Source organism: Panthera uncia, unplaced genomic scaffold, assembly GCF_023721935.1.
Source record: "Panthera uncia isolate 11264 unplaced genomic scaffold, Puncia_PCG_1.0 HiC_scaffold_381, whole genome shotgun sequence".
Lineage (NCBI taxonomy): Eukaryota > Metazoa > Chordata > Mammalia > Carnivora > Felidae > Panthera > Panthera uncia.
In genome coordinates, this window is record NW_026059519.1 from 1 (window position 1) to 15,040 (window position 15,040).

At 43.3% G+C, this 15,040-nt stretch overlaps 1 protein-coding gene across 4 annotated transcripts in view; it reads left to right on the forward strand.

Annotated features, from left to right (window-relative positions):
• The first annotated feature begins 56 nt into the window (after positions 1 to 56).
• The window catches only part of LOC125918021 (prospero homeobox protein 1), a 50,355-nt gene continuing 35,371 nt past the window's right edge, over positions 57 to 15,040 (forward strand). For 3 of the 4 annotated variants that reach the window (XM_049624079.1, XM_049624081.1, XM_049624082.1), the window contains exons 1-3: positions 57 to 237; positions 369 to 474; positions 8,250 to 10,041. In XM_049624079.1, coding sequence (XP_049480036.1) covers positions 8,317 to 10,041 — 1,725 coding nt within the window. In that variant the 5' untranslated portion in view covers positions 57 to 237; positions 369 to 474; positions 8,250 to 8,316. Of the gene's footprint in view, positions 238 to 368; positions 475 to 573; positions 1,079 to 8,249; positions 10,042 to 15,040 lie in introns of those variants that run through there. The other variant, XM_049624080.1, reaches the window with a different exon arrangement.

Here is a 15,040-nt window from a genome sequence, read left to right on the forward strand (position 1 = left end):
CCTCTGCCTCGTCTTCTTCCCTCTCCTCTCCTCTCCTCTCCCCTCCCCCCCTTCCCACCGTCCCCTCTCCCTCGCCCGCTCGCCCCGCTCGCCCCGCTCGCTCGCTCGCGCGCACTCACCGGCCCCGGTCCAATTATCACATTCATCACCCGCAAGACACCGCCGCGTGTGTGCGCGCGCGTGTTCTCCTCTCCCTGCCGGCAAAACCACGCTCGGTCCCACTGCCCTCTGCACCGCGTAAGTATCCTCTCCCCCTCGCCAGTCCCCTCCCCTTTTCCAGAATCACTTGTCCTGGCTTGTTCTTGAATGGGAAGAAAAGAAAAGAGACTCCCATTACTCATGCCCGTGTAAACATTTTTTTTTTCCAGGAGAAAATGGTGTTATTTAAATGAATCATAATAAAATAGGCTCTAAACAGTTTGTAAGCAGGAGCCTCCGTGGAACTCAGCGCTCCGCTCCTCCCAGTTCCTAAGAGTAAGTGATCCGCTTGGCTTTTATTTCTTTCTCTTTCCTGCTGGTGGCTGGGGTGGTGGTGGCGATGGGGGGGTGGGGGCGGGCGGCGGGGGAGGCTGATACTGCTGGACTTGTCGCTGATCTTGTCACCTTTTGTGTACTGTTCCTGGGCTGTGAGGAGGCGTTTGCGTCCCTTCCTTCTTTTTCTTGCCCTCTCTTCTCGGGAGAGAGGACCGCGAGGGGCACCGGGTCGCTTTTTGTTCGCCTGGATCCCCGCTTTCCGCCAAGCCCCATCCTTCCCGTCTCTCCCGGCTAAAACTCCTGGGCCAGCCCCCACGTCCTTTCTCTTTGTCTTGTTTATTATAGCTGCCTTTCTTCCAGGCTCTTCCAATTTGCTTGTCATTTGCATACCTTTCACTTCTCCTTTTGAACCCCAGCAGAGGGCCGGGGAGCAGGGAGGAGGGGGGAGGGAGGAGGGGGGCGCTCTGTTACTTTACTCGCAAAACGCTGTCGAAGCCGCAATGTTGAAATCGGGGTTGGAGCGGTGGAGAGATGGTCCCGGGAAAGCAGCGCGGCGTCCCTCTCCAGAGCTCCGAGGAACCAGGGCTAGGTCAAGTTGAGTTGGGTAAGGCGGCCGCGGGAGCCTCAGGAGGTCGTGTGGCGGTGGTGGAGGGATGGGGCCGGAGCGTCGCGGGGGGACCGAGTGCTGGCGGTGCGGGTGGGGGTAGGGGATGTTCTTGGGCTGCGGATCTGCGACGCGAGGACTCTCACAGCCCTGGCTGGCAGTGTGTGTGCCGCGGGGCTGCTGGGATCTGGTCTTGTCTGGGTGGTACCTGCCGTTGTGCCCCAGTTCAGCGGACTGGGGAGGGAGGAGAACAGAGGTGAGGGTGATTGTTACCGGGGAGAATGGTGAGGAGGGCGGGAAGAGCTGCTATCTTGGCTGAACACACCAGGAGGGGGACAGGCAGGGGGGCGCTGGGTGGGGGGGAGACTTCACCCAAAGTCCAGTTTAGCAAGTTGTTGGTTCTTCTGGCGTGCTAGCCACTTACTCCTGCTAAAACTGAACGCCGGTGGAAAGCGTGGTTCGGAGTGGGGGGGGGGGGTAGGGAATGGCGGGAGGGAGGTGAAGGGGGAGTAGCTTTCGAGAGAGACTCACACGTCTCCCGCCACTTCTCAGCTTTTTTCGGAAGTTGAGAGTCCTCCAGGCTGGCAGAGAGGAGGAGGAGGAGCGGTTGGGCGATCGTCTTAAATAGCCCAAGGAGGCAGGTTGGAGTGTGAGACTGCTGTTCTTGGCAGTCCAGAACCCTGCTCCGCCTGGGGGAAGGCTGGGAGCTCACCTGCTTGTTTTTATTTTTCCAAGAAGGTCTGTGTTGTCTCCCAGAGCTTATAAAAACAGTGCGAGCACAGGGTGGCCTTCTCTCAAAGTCAAGGCTATAAGTGTCTTCTCTTGTTCTCTCTCTCTCTCTCTCCCTCCCTCTCTCTCCCCCTCCCTTCCCCCCTCCTTCCCTCCCACCTATAACCTCCCTTACCAAAATAATAATAATAATAATTTCCTTTCCTAAACTAGGTAGGCAGAAGTCTATTCGTAGAGCGCTGTGCATGGGCAGGGCCTGACAGGTGTGTTGGGTCAAGAAAGACAGGTGCAGATTTCCTCTGTGTCTGTGTGTGTCTGTACAGCTCCAGACCACAATGCGCACTCCAGGGTTGCAGAAGTTTATGAATTTATGGGTGCCCTGCTTAATAGGATTCTCCGGGCTAATGGGAACTGGGCTGTTGTTATGCTTTGAGCCCGGCCATGTGAGTTCTTTGCTTGGGGGTGGGGGATAAGTTGGTATGTGTTTGTTTATTTTCCTTAAGGATGTTGGCAGGCTGCTGCTGAGGCTGTGTCTCAGGCTTCTGCCTGCCAGGCGGCTGAAAGTCCCCCCACTTCAGGCAGCAGGTGGAGAGAGATTGACTTTCCCTCTGCTTCCCTCTATAGTTTCTGCCTATCTCCCAGGTCCGTGGTGCGGAAGGGGGGTGGGCGAGAGCCGTCTTTTGTGTGCCTGTGTGTTTTGGGCGGCCATGGGCGGTGTGTGTAACTGCCAAGAATACCAAAGTCATTTGAAAGTGTTACTGTTGTTAAAGCTTATCTTTTTAGCGTGCCTTCTCTCTGCCCAGAAAGAATAGGTATGTGCATAAACTCTTTCAAGTCCTATGTTAAATACTCTCATAAAGCAGAATGAGCCTGTCATTGTACCAGACATGTGCCAGATGTCCTAGTTATTACTTTGATGGAGAAGGAAAATCTCAAGTACGTGAGAGGTAACTGCGCTTTCTCTGTTTGATGCAAGATGCAGGCAATCAGCTGTGTGAGGAGTTTCTTGCAAGAACTTCTGAGTATTTTCAGAATGAAATGGGCTGTGTGTGGTGAGAAAGGAAAAGCGGAGCATTGGTGTTACCCTGTCCATATGCTACAACGTGGCCACGTTTATATAATGGTAAAATCGGCGAGGGTAAGGACCGTGGCTTGATGTGTGAGGGAAGCTGTGGAGAATTCAGTGGAAGCACTATATCTGGATTATTCAAACTTGACCTTTTAAGTTTCTCTTTAAACAGGCTACTTCTTGTGTTACATAGAAATAGGTTAGATGGTGAATGGTTTTATCGGTTGTCTTTGTTGTTTGGGTGACGATCGTGGGTTCATGAAAATGAGATACTGTGTGTCATTTGTCCTTTAGACTTAAAATCTCAGAGTCCCTCCCTCAATACTTGCCTTGGGTGTTTGCGAAGTTTTTTCACGTCATCTATGGATATGTCCATTTCCTTTATGTTTGATAGAGGTTGTCTGTGCTTGGTACTTACTAGTATGTTTATGTGTCCATTATGCAGAATTCTGCTTAGTTTAATCATCACCTTGTGAGAAGAAAAGTCATGCCTACGTCACATGCATCTCTGTTCTCACTTTATTCATTTCCTAGCATGGTTCCTCTAGAAGTAGCACTTGCAATCTTAAAATGTAAGCCAGCTGCCGGGGTTCTCTTTATCTGTTCAAAGTGCAAATAGGCCTTTTTTTTTTTTTTTTCATGAATTTCTTATATCATTTCAGGGATTGTCTTGCATTTTCAACTGTTGATAGAAGGAATGTTTAGGTTTAGGATTAACAAAATAAATCATAAAATGTGACTGTTTTCCTAGTATAAAGATGGATTGTGCGTGACATATTATTATTGGATTCCAATTAAGTACCTGTATCAACTGGAAAGGACAGATACCTCAGGAATTTCTCCAACCTTATTGCCTAGTGTAGTCTAAAGCTTTCAAAGGACATTTAGAGTATTTGAATTTTCTACAAAAAAGAAAAAAAGTGTGTTTTTTCTTGAGATCGTTTCTTACTCTTTTACTTACTAATGTGGTGAATTATTGGTGCAAATGAATGTTTTAGGCATGTCTCAGAAAATATTCTGTGTTCATTTTGCAGGTGAAAAACGTACGGAATTTTTGATAGGTTGGAGGAATTTTAAGTGAAACGGTTATGATATGAGAACTCTGTTATGATAGGAAATTTTAAAACCTGATATGAGATTTGAGGATACAATCTCAGTTAACTGAAGTACGAACTTCTGTCAAGTGGGTTCTTCAAACTAAACATAAAACGCTTTCTTAACCTTACAGCAAGCAGAAACATCCCTGAAGGAAAAGTTGCTAATTAGCAGAAAGGAACTCTTGAATACAGTGAAGAGGGGTTAGGGGGAAGATTTGATGATTTGGTGGCCTTAGGGGAGACTACCTAAATCAAATCATCTGATCTCCCCCACCCCCCTGCCTTGAATTACCGATTTTCAGGTGGATTTAAGATGTTCTTTGTTAGTGATAGTGCATTCGAAATTTCATAACCAGGTTGACCCAAGTAGATTAGAGGCCCATTCAAAGATTGTTTTCCATAAGAAGTAAAGTGTAGGCTTGAGCAATTTCTTCAAATAATTTTACCAACAAAGACAGATAATCTAAGTTATCCAAACAGGAAACCATGCCAACCTTACACTCACCCTGTCTTATAAAAGATTTGTCTAAACTATTTGGATAATTACCATGATGAACACTTCTTTGTCCAGAATCTGGACTCCAGATAGATACGTAAAAGTTGTAATCCCCTCCCCCAAATAACTTCTTTATTCAAGTAGAGAACTTAGCCACTTTCTACTCCAATCCCTTTGAAATTCCTCGCTGAAAGTTCTTTTCTAACATTAAGTCATCAAGTTCCTTAGCATTCTCCATGTTAAGCTACCTGACGTTCTTGAGATAATTCAGATCTTAATGAATCTTTTGGAGTAGTTAAAATCTGACTCGATTATACCTGGATGTTTGTTCTTATCTTTCTCTGGGAGGAAGCTGCTATGTCAAGATAATCACTGTATAGGAATTATTAAAGCAGTTGAGTACTTAGATACCAAATGCTAGCTGTGACAAATTATTTAAGAATAAAAATATTCTGTATGGGTTTTCATGGTAATTGAAGAGGAGTTTACTGGAACAGAATATATGTATCCAAACAGTAATACATTTGGGCTCAAATTCTACATCAGGATTTTTTTCTGCATACTTGCTGATATTACTGTTTCCAAGGGCTGATCAAAAGGTTTCATCTTGCCTGTTTAAACTCAAAACGAATGTAAAAATCAAAATACAATAAGAGTCAATAATAATTGTAGTTGAAACACTATGACTTAGGACATCTGTTGAGAAATAAAGGAATTTTTAAAAATCTTAATGGACAGGATGAGATCAGTGATAAAGTCAGTCCATAGCAGTCTCTAAATTCTGAATTAGGAAGCCCATGGCAGCACCTTTAAATGTGTTTTCAAGTGATTTAATTTATATGATAGTCGTTGAACAATGCGTTTTCTTATGTGGTAAATACATTCACATCTATCTCTTGTTTATGAATCAATTTGCTAATCAAGTATTATGTCACCCAGTTATAATTACTTAATCTTGTCTATTGCCTCCATGGGTTATGGTCCCAGCGTGCACTACCCCTCTACCTTTATTTTTAAGTTTAGATCTTAGCTATATGGAGAGCTGTATTTATTCATGCCTATTAATATAATGTCTGGTCTTGGCAGAATATATACTTTTTCCCATTTGTTTTGTCCTATTTGTTATGTCTCAGCTGGACATTTTACAACAAGACCTAAAAGGATTCCCATATTCTCTTAGCCCCAAACAGAAGCAAATCATTATCTAATCTAAAAATGCTGACTGGTTGACAGGGGATGGAAAAAAATCTGTTTAGATTCATGAATTTGAAGGAAGTCACAAGGTATTTGGTTCTTGGAAGACCCACCAAACATGTTTAATTAACACTTACTGTCCACTGCAAATGAGAGTATCATTTCTTTCTGCCTTCGGAAGAGCACAGCCCTCTTCTTGGCTTGGGCACGAGGCAGGGATGCAGCTGTTGATACCTAGGCTATGAGAGGAAGTGCAGTTGACGCAGAGGTAAATGACAGTTGGGAAAGGAAGGATGCCTGCGGATGACCTTGTGCGCATCTCTTACACCAGCCTGTCATTCTGAGCCCCTGTTGCAGAGATGCTTGTTCCCTGGCAAGGATGGGCAGGAGAAAAATCCAGATTGGGGGTTAAGCTGAACAGAGGAAGAAAAAAGACTGCGGAAAGTTTGTTCAGTGTTTTGACTAGAGATCCCTGTGCTTTTCAGGTGATATTAAGGAGAAGAGAATTTGCACACAAAAAAAGAAAAGAGGTAAAAATTTAAAACAATGGCAATGAACTCTATTTGGGGGGAAGCTGATACACACACAAAGAGGTCCTCCTTGCAGAGACCTACCCCCAGTGTGCAAATCTTTCTGGGCTCTGAAATAACCCATTTCTTTTCTTGTTTGCCTCGGTGTTTTTCTTTTTCTCACCTGATGGCTACACCTGATTTATGGGATCCAATGTGTTAGCGAAATATTTGTCATTGCATTTTTGTATTCCTGAACTCAGTTTTATTATTGATGTGTGAGGGTGCACCATCATTCCGACTTCAATTTTGAACCCAATATTGAAGTTATTAAGATCTGTTTCCATTCCAACTTTGGGAAATTTTATCCTGAGGCATACAAAAAGTATTTTAATTTTAAGCATACAAAAACATATAAAGAAGCATCATATTGCCTGCATGAACAGGCTTTTTAAAAAATGTTGTGTCTTCACATAGAAACCAGGAACAAGGAATGCATGACGGAATCTTTGTTGAGTAAAAAATAAAAATAAAAATAAAAAACCCACACATTGTCATCTAAGCATTGAGCATTTTCTTGATTTTTACAGGTTATTTCCTGCTGAAATTATGCCTATTTGCATGGATAGTCATTCTTTAAAACTAGCCACAGATGCAGTCCTAGGGAGCACGTAGATGTTTTTACAGGTGAACCGAAAGAGATGGGAACCGTTCCAAACACTCTGCACGCTGCCTTTGGCAATAGACCCTGTTATTGTGAAGATGTGCTCTGTTAAGCAAACGTGAAGTTTAATATTAGATAAACCCTGTGTGAAAAAAATATTTTCATTTTCTTCATAAAATGTTAATTGTAAGCAAAAAAGATGTGACATCTTATATGCACACAAAATTGGGTGTTAGCATCACTGGGTAATAAGTCACAAAATATGTCAGGTGCCTTGCATAAAATGCAAGGAAGGATATTCTCTTTTACTATTGTGTCCTCAAGAAACAATGGAAGTTCATGTGCAGAGAAGATATTTATCTTTCTCATATATCTGACTGATGCTTTTGCATCTTTATTTACTTTCTTTTAGTCTCCCCCCACCTTGAATTTGGCATAAGAAAAAAGATTCACAAAGGATGTGTATATTAAAGTTTCTTTAGGCATTTGAAGTATTATTTTGGCAGATTTTAACAGAAGAGAACTAATACTGAAGATACATTTATCCTTGCCTCACTCAGTTTATTGTTCCCCATACTGATTTCTGAAATGTGGCAATTCCTTCTTTTACAGTGAGTCCAACTTTGTGGTCATTTAAGTCATCAAAAGGACATCATGAAAATTCATAAATATTCTCACCCTTACGTTAAGATATAGCAATAGATCGCGTTTTCCAATGTGATTTTACTAATAAAAATGCACATCCATGCTAAATAAGCAGACTTGTGAAATGAATATGTGTGCGTTTATTTCAATGTTAAATTGACCATTTGTATTGGAAAGGTGCTGATGGGGGTGTTCTCCCTCCCATTTCAGATATGACAGAAATATTTTAAAATTCAGTAATAAAGGGGGCGTGTTGAGCATTTGCATGTACTTTCGAGTCTTTCTCCTCTAAGGGCATTAGAACCAGAATAATTTTAATTCAGAAATGGAATTTTTCTTCCAAATTTCACACAGCCTCAAAATTGAACCTTATATCTTAAGTAGAGACCACTTTCATCTTCTTTTGTAATATGAATCTCAATGCCCAAAATTTAATCAATTGGTTGTCAGAGGCTGTGTTCTTATAATCTACTGTTTCTTCTGAAGATAAACAGTATCATTTTAGGCATTTGTGAAAGAGAATCATATTACTGGTGCTTAAGCAGTTTTTGCTTTTTTTTTTTTTTAATCTTAATCCATCTTAAACCAGTGGAGCAGAAATATTTAAAAATGTTTCATTTCAAGCAGAGTGCATAATAAATTGCAATAATTGTAATGTGCCATAAATCCCAGAGCCTATGCATTTTGCATTTGATTCAGGATTGAGGTCAGGAAATTTGGAGAAATTTAAAGAAAATGATTCATCAGTCCTTTTGTTCTGTTGGCCAGGGTCCCGGGATTCTTGAGCTGTGCCCAGCTGACGAGCTTTTGAAGATGGCACAATAACTGTCCAGTGATGCCTGACCATGACAGCACAGCCCTCTTAAGCCGGCAAACCAAGAGGAGAAGAGTTGACATTGGAGTGAAAAGGACGGTAGGGACAGCATCTGCATTTTTTGCTAAGGCAAGAGCAACGTTTTTTAGTGCCATGAATCCCCAAGGTTCTGAGCAGGATGTTGAGTATTCAGTGGTGCAGCATGCAGATGGGGAAAAGTCAAATGTACTCCGCAAGCTGCTGAAGAGGGCGAACTCGTATGAAGATGCCATGATGCCTTTTCCAGGAGCAACCATAATTTCCCAGCTGTTGAAAAATAACATGAACAAAAATGGTGGCACGGAGCCCAGTTTCCAAGCCAGCGGCCTCTCTAGCACAGGCTCCGAAGTACATCAGGAGGATATATGCAGCAACTCTTCAAGAGACAGCCCCCCAGAGTGTCTTTCCCCTTTTGGCAGGCCTACTATGAGCCAGTTTGATATGGATCGCTTATGTGATGAGCACCTGAGAGCGAAGCGCGCCCGGGTTGAGAATATAATTCGGGGTATGAGCCATTCCCCCAGTGTGGCATTAAGGGGCAATGAAAATGAAAGAGAGATGGCCCCGCAGTCTGTGAGTCCCCGAGAAAGTTACAGAGAAAACAAACGCAAGCAGAAACTGCCCCAGCAGCAGCAACAGAGTTTCCAGCAGCTGGTTTCAGCCCGAAAAGAACAGAAGCGAGAGGAGCGCCGACAGCTGAAGCAGCAGCTGGAGGACATGCAGAAGCAGCTGCGCCAGCTGCAGGAGAAGTTCTACCAAATCTATGACAGCACCGATTCCGAAAATGATGAAGATGGCAACCTGTCTGAAGACAGCATGCGCTCGGAGATGCTGGACGCCCGGGCCCAGGACTCCGTGGGGCGGTCAGACAACGAGATGTGCGAGCTAGACCCAGGACAGTTCATTGACCGGGCCCGGGCCCTGATCCGGGAGCAGGAGCTGGCTGAAAACAAGCCGAAACGAGAAGGCAACAACAAAGAAAGAGATCACGGGCCGAACCCCTTGCAACCCGAAGGCAAGCACTTGGCCGAGACCTTGAAGCAGGAACTGAACACCGCCATGTCGCAAGTGGTGGACACGGTGGTCAAAGTGTTTTCAGCCAAACCCTCCCGCCAGGTTCCTCAGGTCTTCCCGCCTCTCCAGATCCCCCAGGCCAGATTCGCGGTCAACGGGGAGAACCACAATTTCCACACCGCCAACCAGCGCCTGCAGTGCTTTGGCGACGTCATCATTCCGAACCCCCTGGACACCTTCGGCAACGTGCAGATGCCCAGTTCCACAGACCAGACGGAAGCACTGCCCCTGGTTGTCCGCAAAAACTCATCCGACCAGTCCGCCTCCGGCCCCCCGGCTGGTGGCCACCACCAGCCCCTGCACCAGTCGCCTCTCTCTGCCACCGCAGGCTTCACCACGTCTACCTTCCGCCACCCCTTCCCCCTTCCCTTGATGGCCTACCCATTTCAGAGTCCGTTAGGTGCTCCCTCCAGCTCCTTCTCGGGAAAAGACAGAGCCTCTCCTGAATCCTTAGACTTAACTAGGGAGACGACGAGTCTGAGGACGAAGATGTCATCCCACCATCTAGGCCACCATCCGTGTTCACCAGCACACCCACCCAGCACCGCAGAAGGGCTCTCCCTGTCGCTCATCAAGTCCGAGTGTGGCGATCTTCAAGACATGTCCGAAATCTCACCTTATTCGGGAAGTGCAATATCCTTTTATTCTCCCCTGGAGGAAAACAAAACAGAACAAAACAAGGCTTCCCCCAAGGTCAGGTTTCCACGATATATAGAATAATGTAGATTAGTATCTTCTTAAGAACGCAATCTTCTCTATTATCCAGAGTAATAGGCTTTTATCAGCACACTTCTGATTGCACAAAAGCGTCCCAGGAAACCCACATCTTTGCAACTTTCGCAAGTTGTTAATTGCCTCGAAGAGCTGGTATTTAATATGTCCCTTTTCAACTGTGCTCTTTCTGCTGTTCCAGTATTATCCCCCCCACACACACTTTTTTTTCTTTAGGAGTAGATTCAGAGGTGGACAAAAAAAAAAAAAATCTCATTGTAACGTTGAATTCTATCAGGTTTTTAAAAAAGGTTTTACGTTCTATAATGGCGTCGAGGGAAAAGTCAATCTTGAGATCCCTAAGATTCCGTAGGAAGAATTGTCCCTCTTTAAACCGTCTGCAAGGCCCCTGGTCCCTGCAAAGAAAACCCGATTAAATTTTATGAAGAGCACTTTCCTGGTGGGAGGCTTCAGTGGGAGAAAAATGGACATGGGTGGGGAGTTAGATTCTTTCTTTAATCTGTAAGTGAGACATGGGGGGGGGGGGGGGGGTCGTTGTTCTTTTTGTTTGTTTGTTTGTTTGTTTGTTCTTTAAGGAAATGTACAGGTACTGATTTATTCAGACAGCTTTGGTCTCTCTCGTTCACCCAAGGTCTGTTCTTTGGATCTTGGTGCAGCTGCCTCTATGCATGATTAACCTCTGTTCAGCCATACACAGAAATCTTTTGTCCTAACATACACAAAGCAAATTATTTTGGAAAGCGAGAGAGCACAATTAAACATAAAACTCAGCTGTATTCAGCTTTAAAAATGGCTCTTTTTATGACTCTTCTATATTTTGAACCTGACTTTTAGGTAGAGATGCCAGTTATAGTTTTTATTAGACCCCTCCTGAACTCCAGCTATTTTTAACTGACTTTTTTTCTTTCTCTCTGTAAATCGGTCCTTTCAGTAAATTTTTAAAAATCTTGTGGTTGTTGGTGTTTTGGGGTACGGGTAGTAGAATGGTAGCATTTGGGGGCACGTAGAGGCGTGTTTCTTTTATAATAAACTGCCAGATGGATATAAAATTTAGCAATTAAGTTGGCTGTTGCTAAACTGAGGATTTTGAGCAATTGTCCTGATGACTAGAGATTGACATTTTAGTATCTAAGCCCACTCCAGAGGCTGCCACATAAGTGCAAAGCCCCAGCTATGGTGGAAATGCATTTTCCTATGTAGTGAAGGCCATCCTTCAAACCAGCTCTCAGAAGAGTTGTGGAGATTTTTGATAAGGTGAATGAGAGCCACAAATAATGAGACCCACTTAGGGCAGTGAAACACAGTCTCTTTCCATAGTGAGGAAGAAGAGAATAATGTCATGAGAGGAAGGAACATAAAGATGTTGAGGACTTAGACATATAAATAGAAACTGAGTCTTGATTTGGTTGCTGATTTAACTTCTACGTTTCAAAGACCTAAACTTTAATCTACCAGCCATGAACCAAAGCTGCACCAGGCACCATGCTTTGCTCGTGATTAACAGGCAATAAACATTGGTCAAAATGATTGTAATGTAGTGTTGGTGATGAGAAAGGCGAAGGAAGAAGATGCAGTGTCTTGAATGGTTTTTCACCCTTGGCAGGAAGAGCATCTTCTGAGGCTCATACAAGGTTGATGATGTCCAGGGCTAGACCCTGTTGCTCTCAGACGTCTCCAGTTTGAAGGCAGTAGTCGTGATGGTGGGTTGTTTCTCTCTCTCTCTCTCTGTCTCTCTCTGTCTCCTACACACACACACACACACACACACACACACACACACACGCAGAGGAAGGGACATACCTGTTTCGAGGATCATTTGAAACCAGATTTCAAAGTGCCCTAAGTGCGGAGTAAAAACTCTTTAACCAGTTTATGGGTTTTGTGTGTGTGTGTGTGTGTTTATTAGACTTTTCATTGTCACCAGATAATTATGCCTGTGCTTTTTTTTTATAAGTAAGTTGGGTCTTCTAGGAAAGAAATCTTTTAGATTGCTTTAAGTGTTGGCTACCTTCATTGTCTCACGCTCTCTCTAAATCCCCTGAGGAATTTAGAGGATTTGAATTGAAAGAAGTTCCTTTTATTTCCATACATATCAAAGGATTTAACGAGAATATAGTTGCTTCTTCAGCTGAATAACTTCCCTCTCCTCCCAATGTAAGAGTCTGTGGAAGAGTGATGGTTTGGAAACACCTGTGTTCGTGTGAAATGTTGCTTACACCTGGAACTGTTTCTTTCATGAAGCGAAATAATTTTGGCCTCTTGTTGGAGTTAATGATTACATTTTCCACCTTCTGGCCATTGACCCTCTTCCTGTATCTTTCCCCTTGATTATGCCATACTTTTAACCATTTATCTCATTGATATATTATTATTTCTCAGGAAGAAGATGGGCTGGCTTCTCTTTCTATAATCCGCATGATTCTGAAGCCAGTGAGGATCTGAGTGTTCGTTGGGAGACTGGATCCACTTTTCTCCTCTCTCCATCCTGGAATGGCAATGGGTCCTTCCCTTGATTTATCTGATGGCGTCGTAGGCAAAATTCTCAAGCTTTTAGTTTAAAGAAGTCTCTGGGAATCATAGCGAGTGGTGTCTACTTCAGTTTCAGGTGGTACAGTTACTCCTAGGAAAAAATTCAATAACATGAGTAGAAATGGGATGAAATGATACCTCTACGATTGCCATTATTATATTTTTATTTGTAGCCATAGCTTTCCAAGTAGAAATGAATGATTTAGTGCCTAAGGAACGATTCTTTCACACCCCAAAGGGCATCATCTGTGTCTTTGAACAAAGTAGCCAAGATACGAACTATGAAGAATACCAGCTTATCAGATAAATCCATTCTAGGTTCAGCACATTAAGCATATATAATCTATATAAAAGCACTATCTCGTTATCCTTTGTAATAGGAAGGCAATAGTGAATGTGTGCACAGTAAACTCAATGTCCGTGCACCTGCTCCAGGAGCTCACTCACGTCTTGGATATAAAAAAATGTGTTCAGTATCTTTGCAAATGAATCTATTTAATCAAATATTAAGTTTTATTCAAATTCCAAAAGAAACAGCCAGCCAGTTGTTTTTCTTCATGATGTTCCTCGTCATTCACCCTCTTTGCATCTCAAGAAAAATAGCCTTGTTCAGGCCTCGGACATTTGCATACACCCAATTAAAGGACAAGAGGAGTATTAGAAGCCCTTAAGATGTGCAGGTGAAGAAACTGAGTCTGTTCTCTGTGACAGCCAGTGTTTCCTACTTGACTTTTAGGGAGAATGTTTAAAATACGTAAAGTTTAGGAAGGGAAATTGGTAATTTGAAACTAAAATCCAACTGGGAAACATGGATTAAAAATGAATTTCTAAAATGTGAAATAATCCATAGACCTTTTTAGAAGTCTTGTGGGGCCATAGTAATTCTATTAGCTGTATTAGCTATGGGGAAAACATTTATTTTCAGACTGAGAGACTCTAGGTTCCTACCCCCACCCAAATTATTAAGTCAAAAACATTTTTTTTTTTAAGTTTTTTTTTTTCAACGTTTTTTATTTATTTTTGGGACAGAGAGAGACAGAGCATGAACAGGGGAGGGGCAGAGAGAGAGGGAGACACAGAATCGGAAACAGGCTCCAGGCTCCGAGCCATCAGCCCAGAGCCATCAGCCCAGAGCCATCAGCCCAGAGCCTGACGCGGGGCTCGAACTCACGGACCGCGAGATCGTGACCTGGCTGAAGTCGGACGCTCAACCGACTGCGCCACCCAGGCGCCCCAAAAACATTTTTTTTAATTTCCGCAAATGACACACCTTCATGTGCTGATCCCCTTAATGGAGAAGCAATTTGTTCTATCACTTTCATTAAATGAGACAGGTTAGATCTTTTCTCGCCATTCAAGGGAAAAATCTCTTAGAAACAACAAATCAGAGCATACAGAGAAAGCTAAAATTCTTTGGGTTTCAAAGCATTTTGGAAAATGTAAGTAAGGAGCCCCAATCCAATTTGGTTGGAACACTGCAGCCTGTAAAATCTCTAACCACAATTCGGGGTTCCATGGGGGGAGGGGGGGGCGGGGGGGGGGGGGGGGAAGAATTCGCTTCCTCCAGCCTTCACAACATATTCTTGCACTTGCCTTTTTTTCGCTGCCTCTGTTCCTCCCCTGCCACTGCTGTTTAGGTAAGGTTATCCTGTGCTTGGTAAACAGACAACACTCAGATTCTCAGGTTGTTTGAACACCGCTTCAGGTTCAGCCACAGTACTCTCCTTCTCTGATCTTTTATATTCCTGAGCAGATGTCTTTCATTAATTTATGGATTTATCATCTTTTCTTCCCCCCCTTTTCCTTTTTCTTTCTTTCTTCTTCTTTTTTTTTTTTTTTTTTTTTTTTTGACACCTGGCAGCTGTCTCAAGTTTCAGCAGTTATTGTCTATTTTGCATTACACATAGAATTGAATGTCATCTGTCTTCACAAAGCTATGGCTAAGAGAATTGAGGCAAAGCCACATGAGCTGCCGGGACAGATCTGGTTTGCGTTCCATCCCCCTCCCCCCACCCCCCTTACCTCCTTAATATTTATTTGTGCTCATTTTCTTTCCTGGCCTTGAATGGAGCTTAGCTCGTGTTCAGTACAGCTGTATGTTTACTGAATCTATTCCATCATGAGTCATTGTGCGTGTGTAAGTATCCTGGAAACAGCTAGTGCTTTCTTGGAAGAACAGTTGCTTTTCAGCACAAGCACTTAAAAGGGAAATTAACCAATTGGTCAGTTCAGATTTATTTTGAGGAGGAAAAAAAGGATTATCTAACTGTTGGCTTTTAAATGTTTCATTAGCTATTTTTAATAGTTTATTAGAAACATATATTTTATGGGAATTTTATCTTAATTACACGATGAGCAAGAGATACAGATT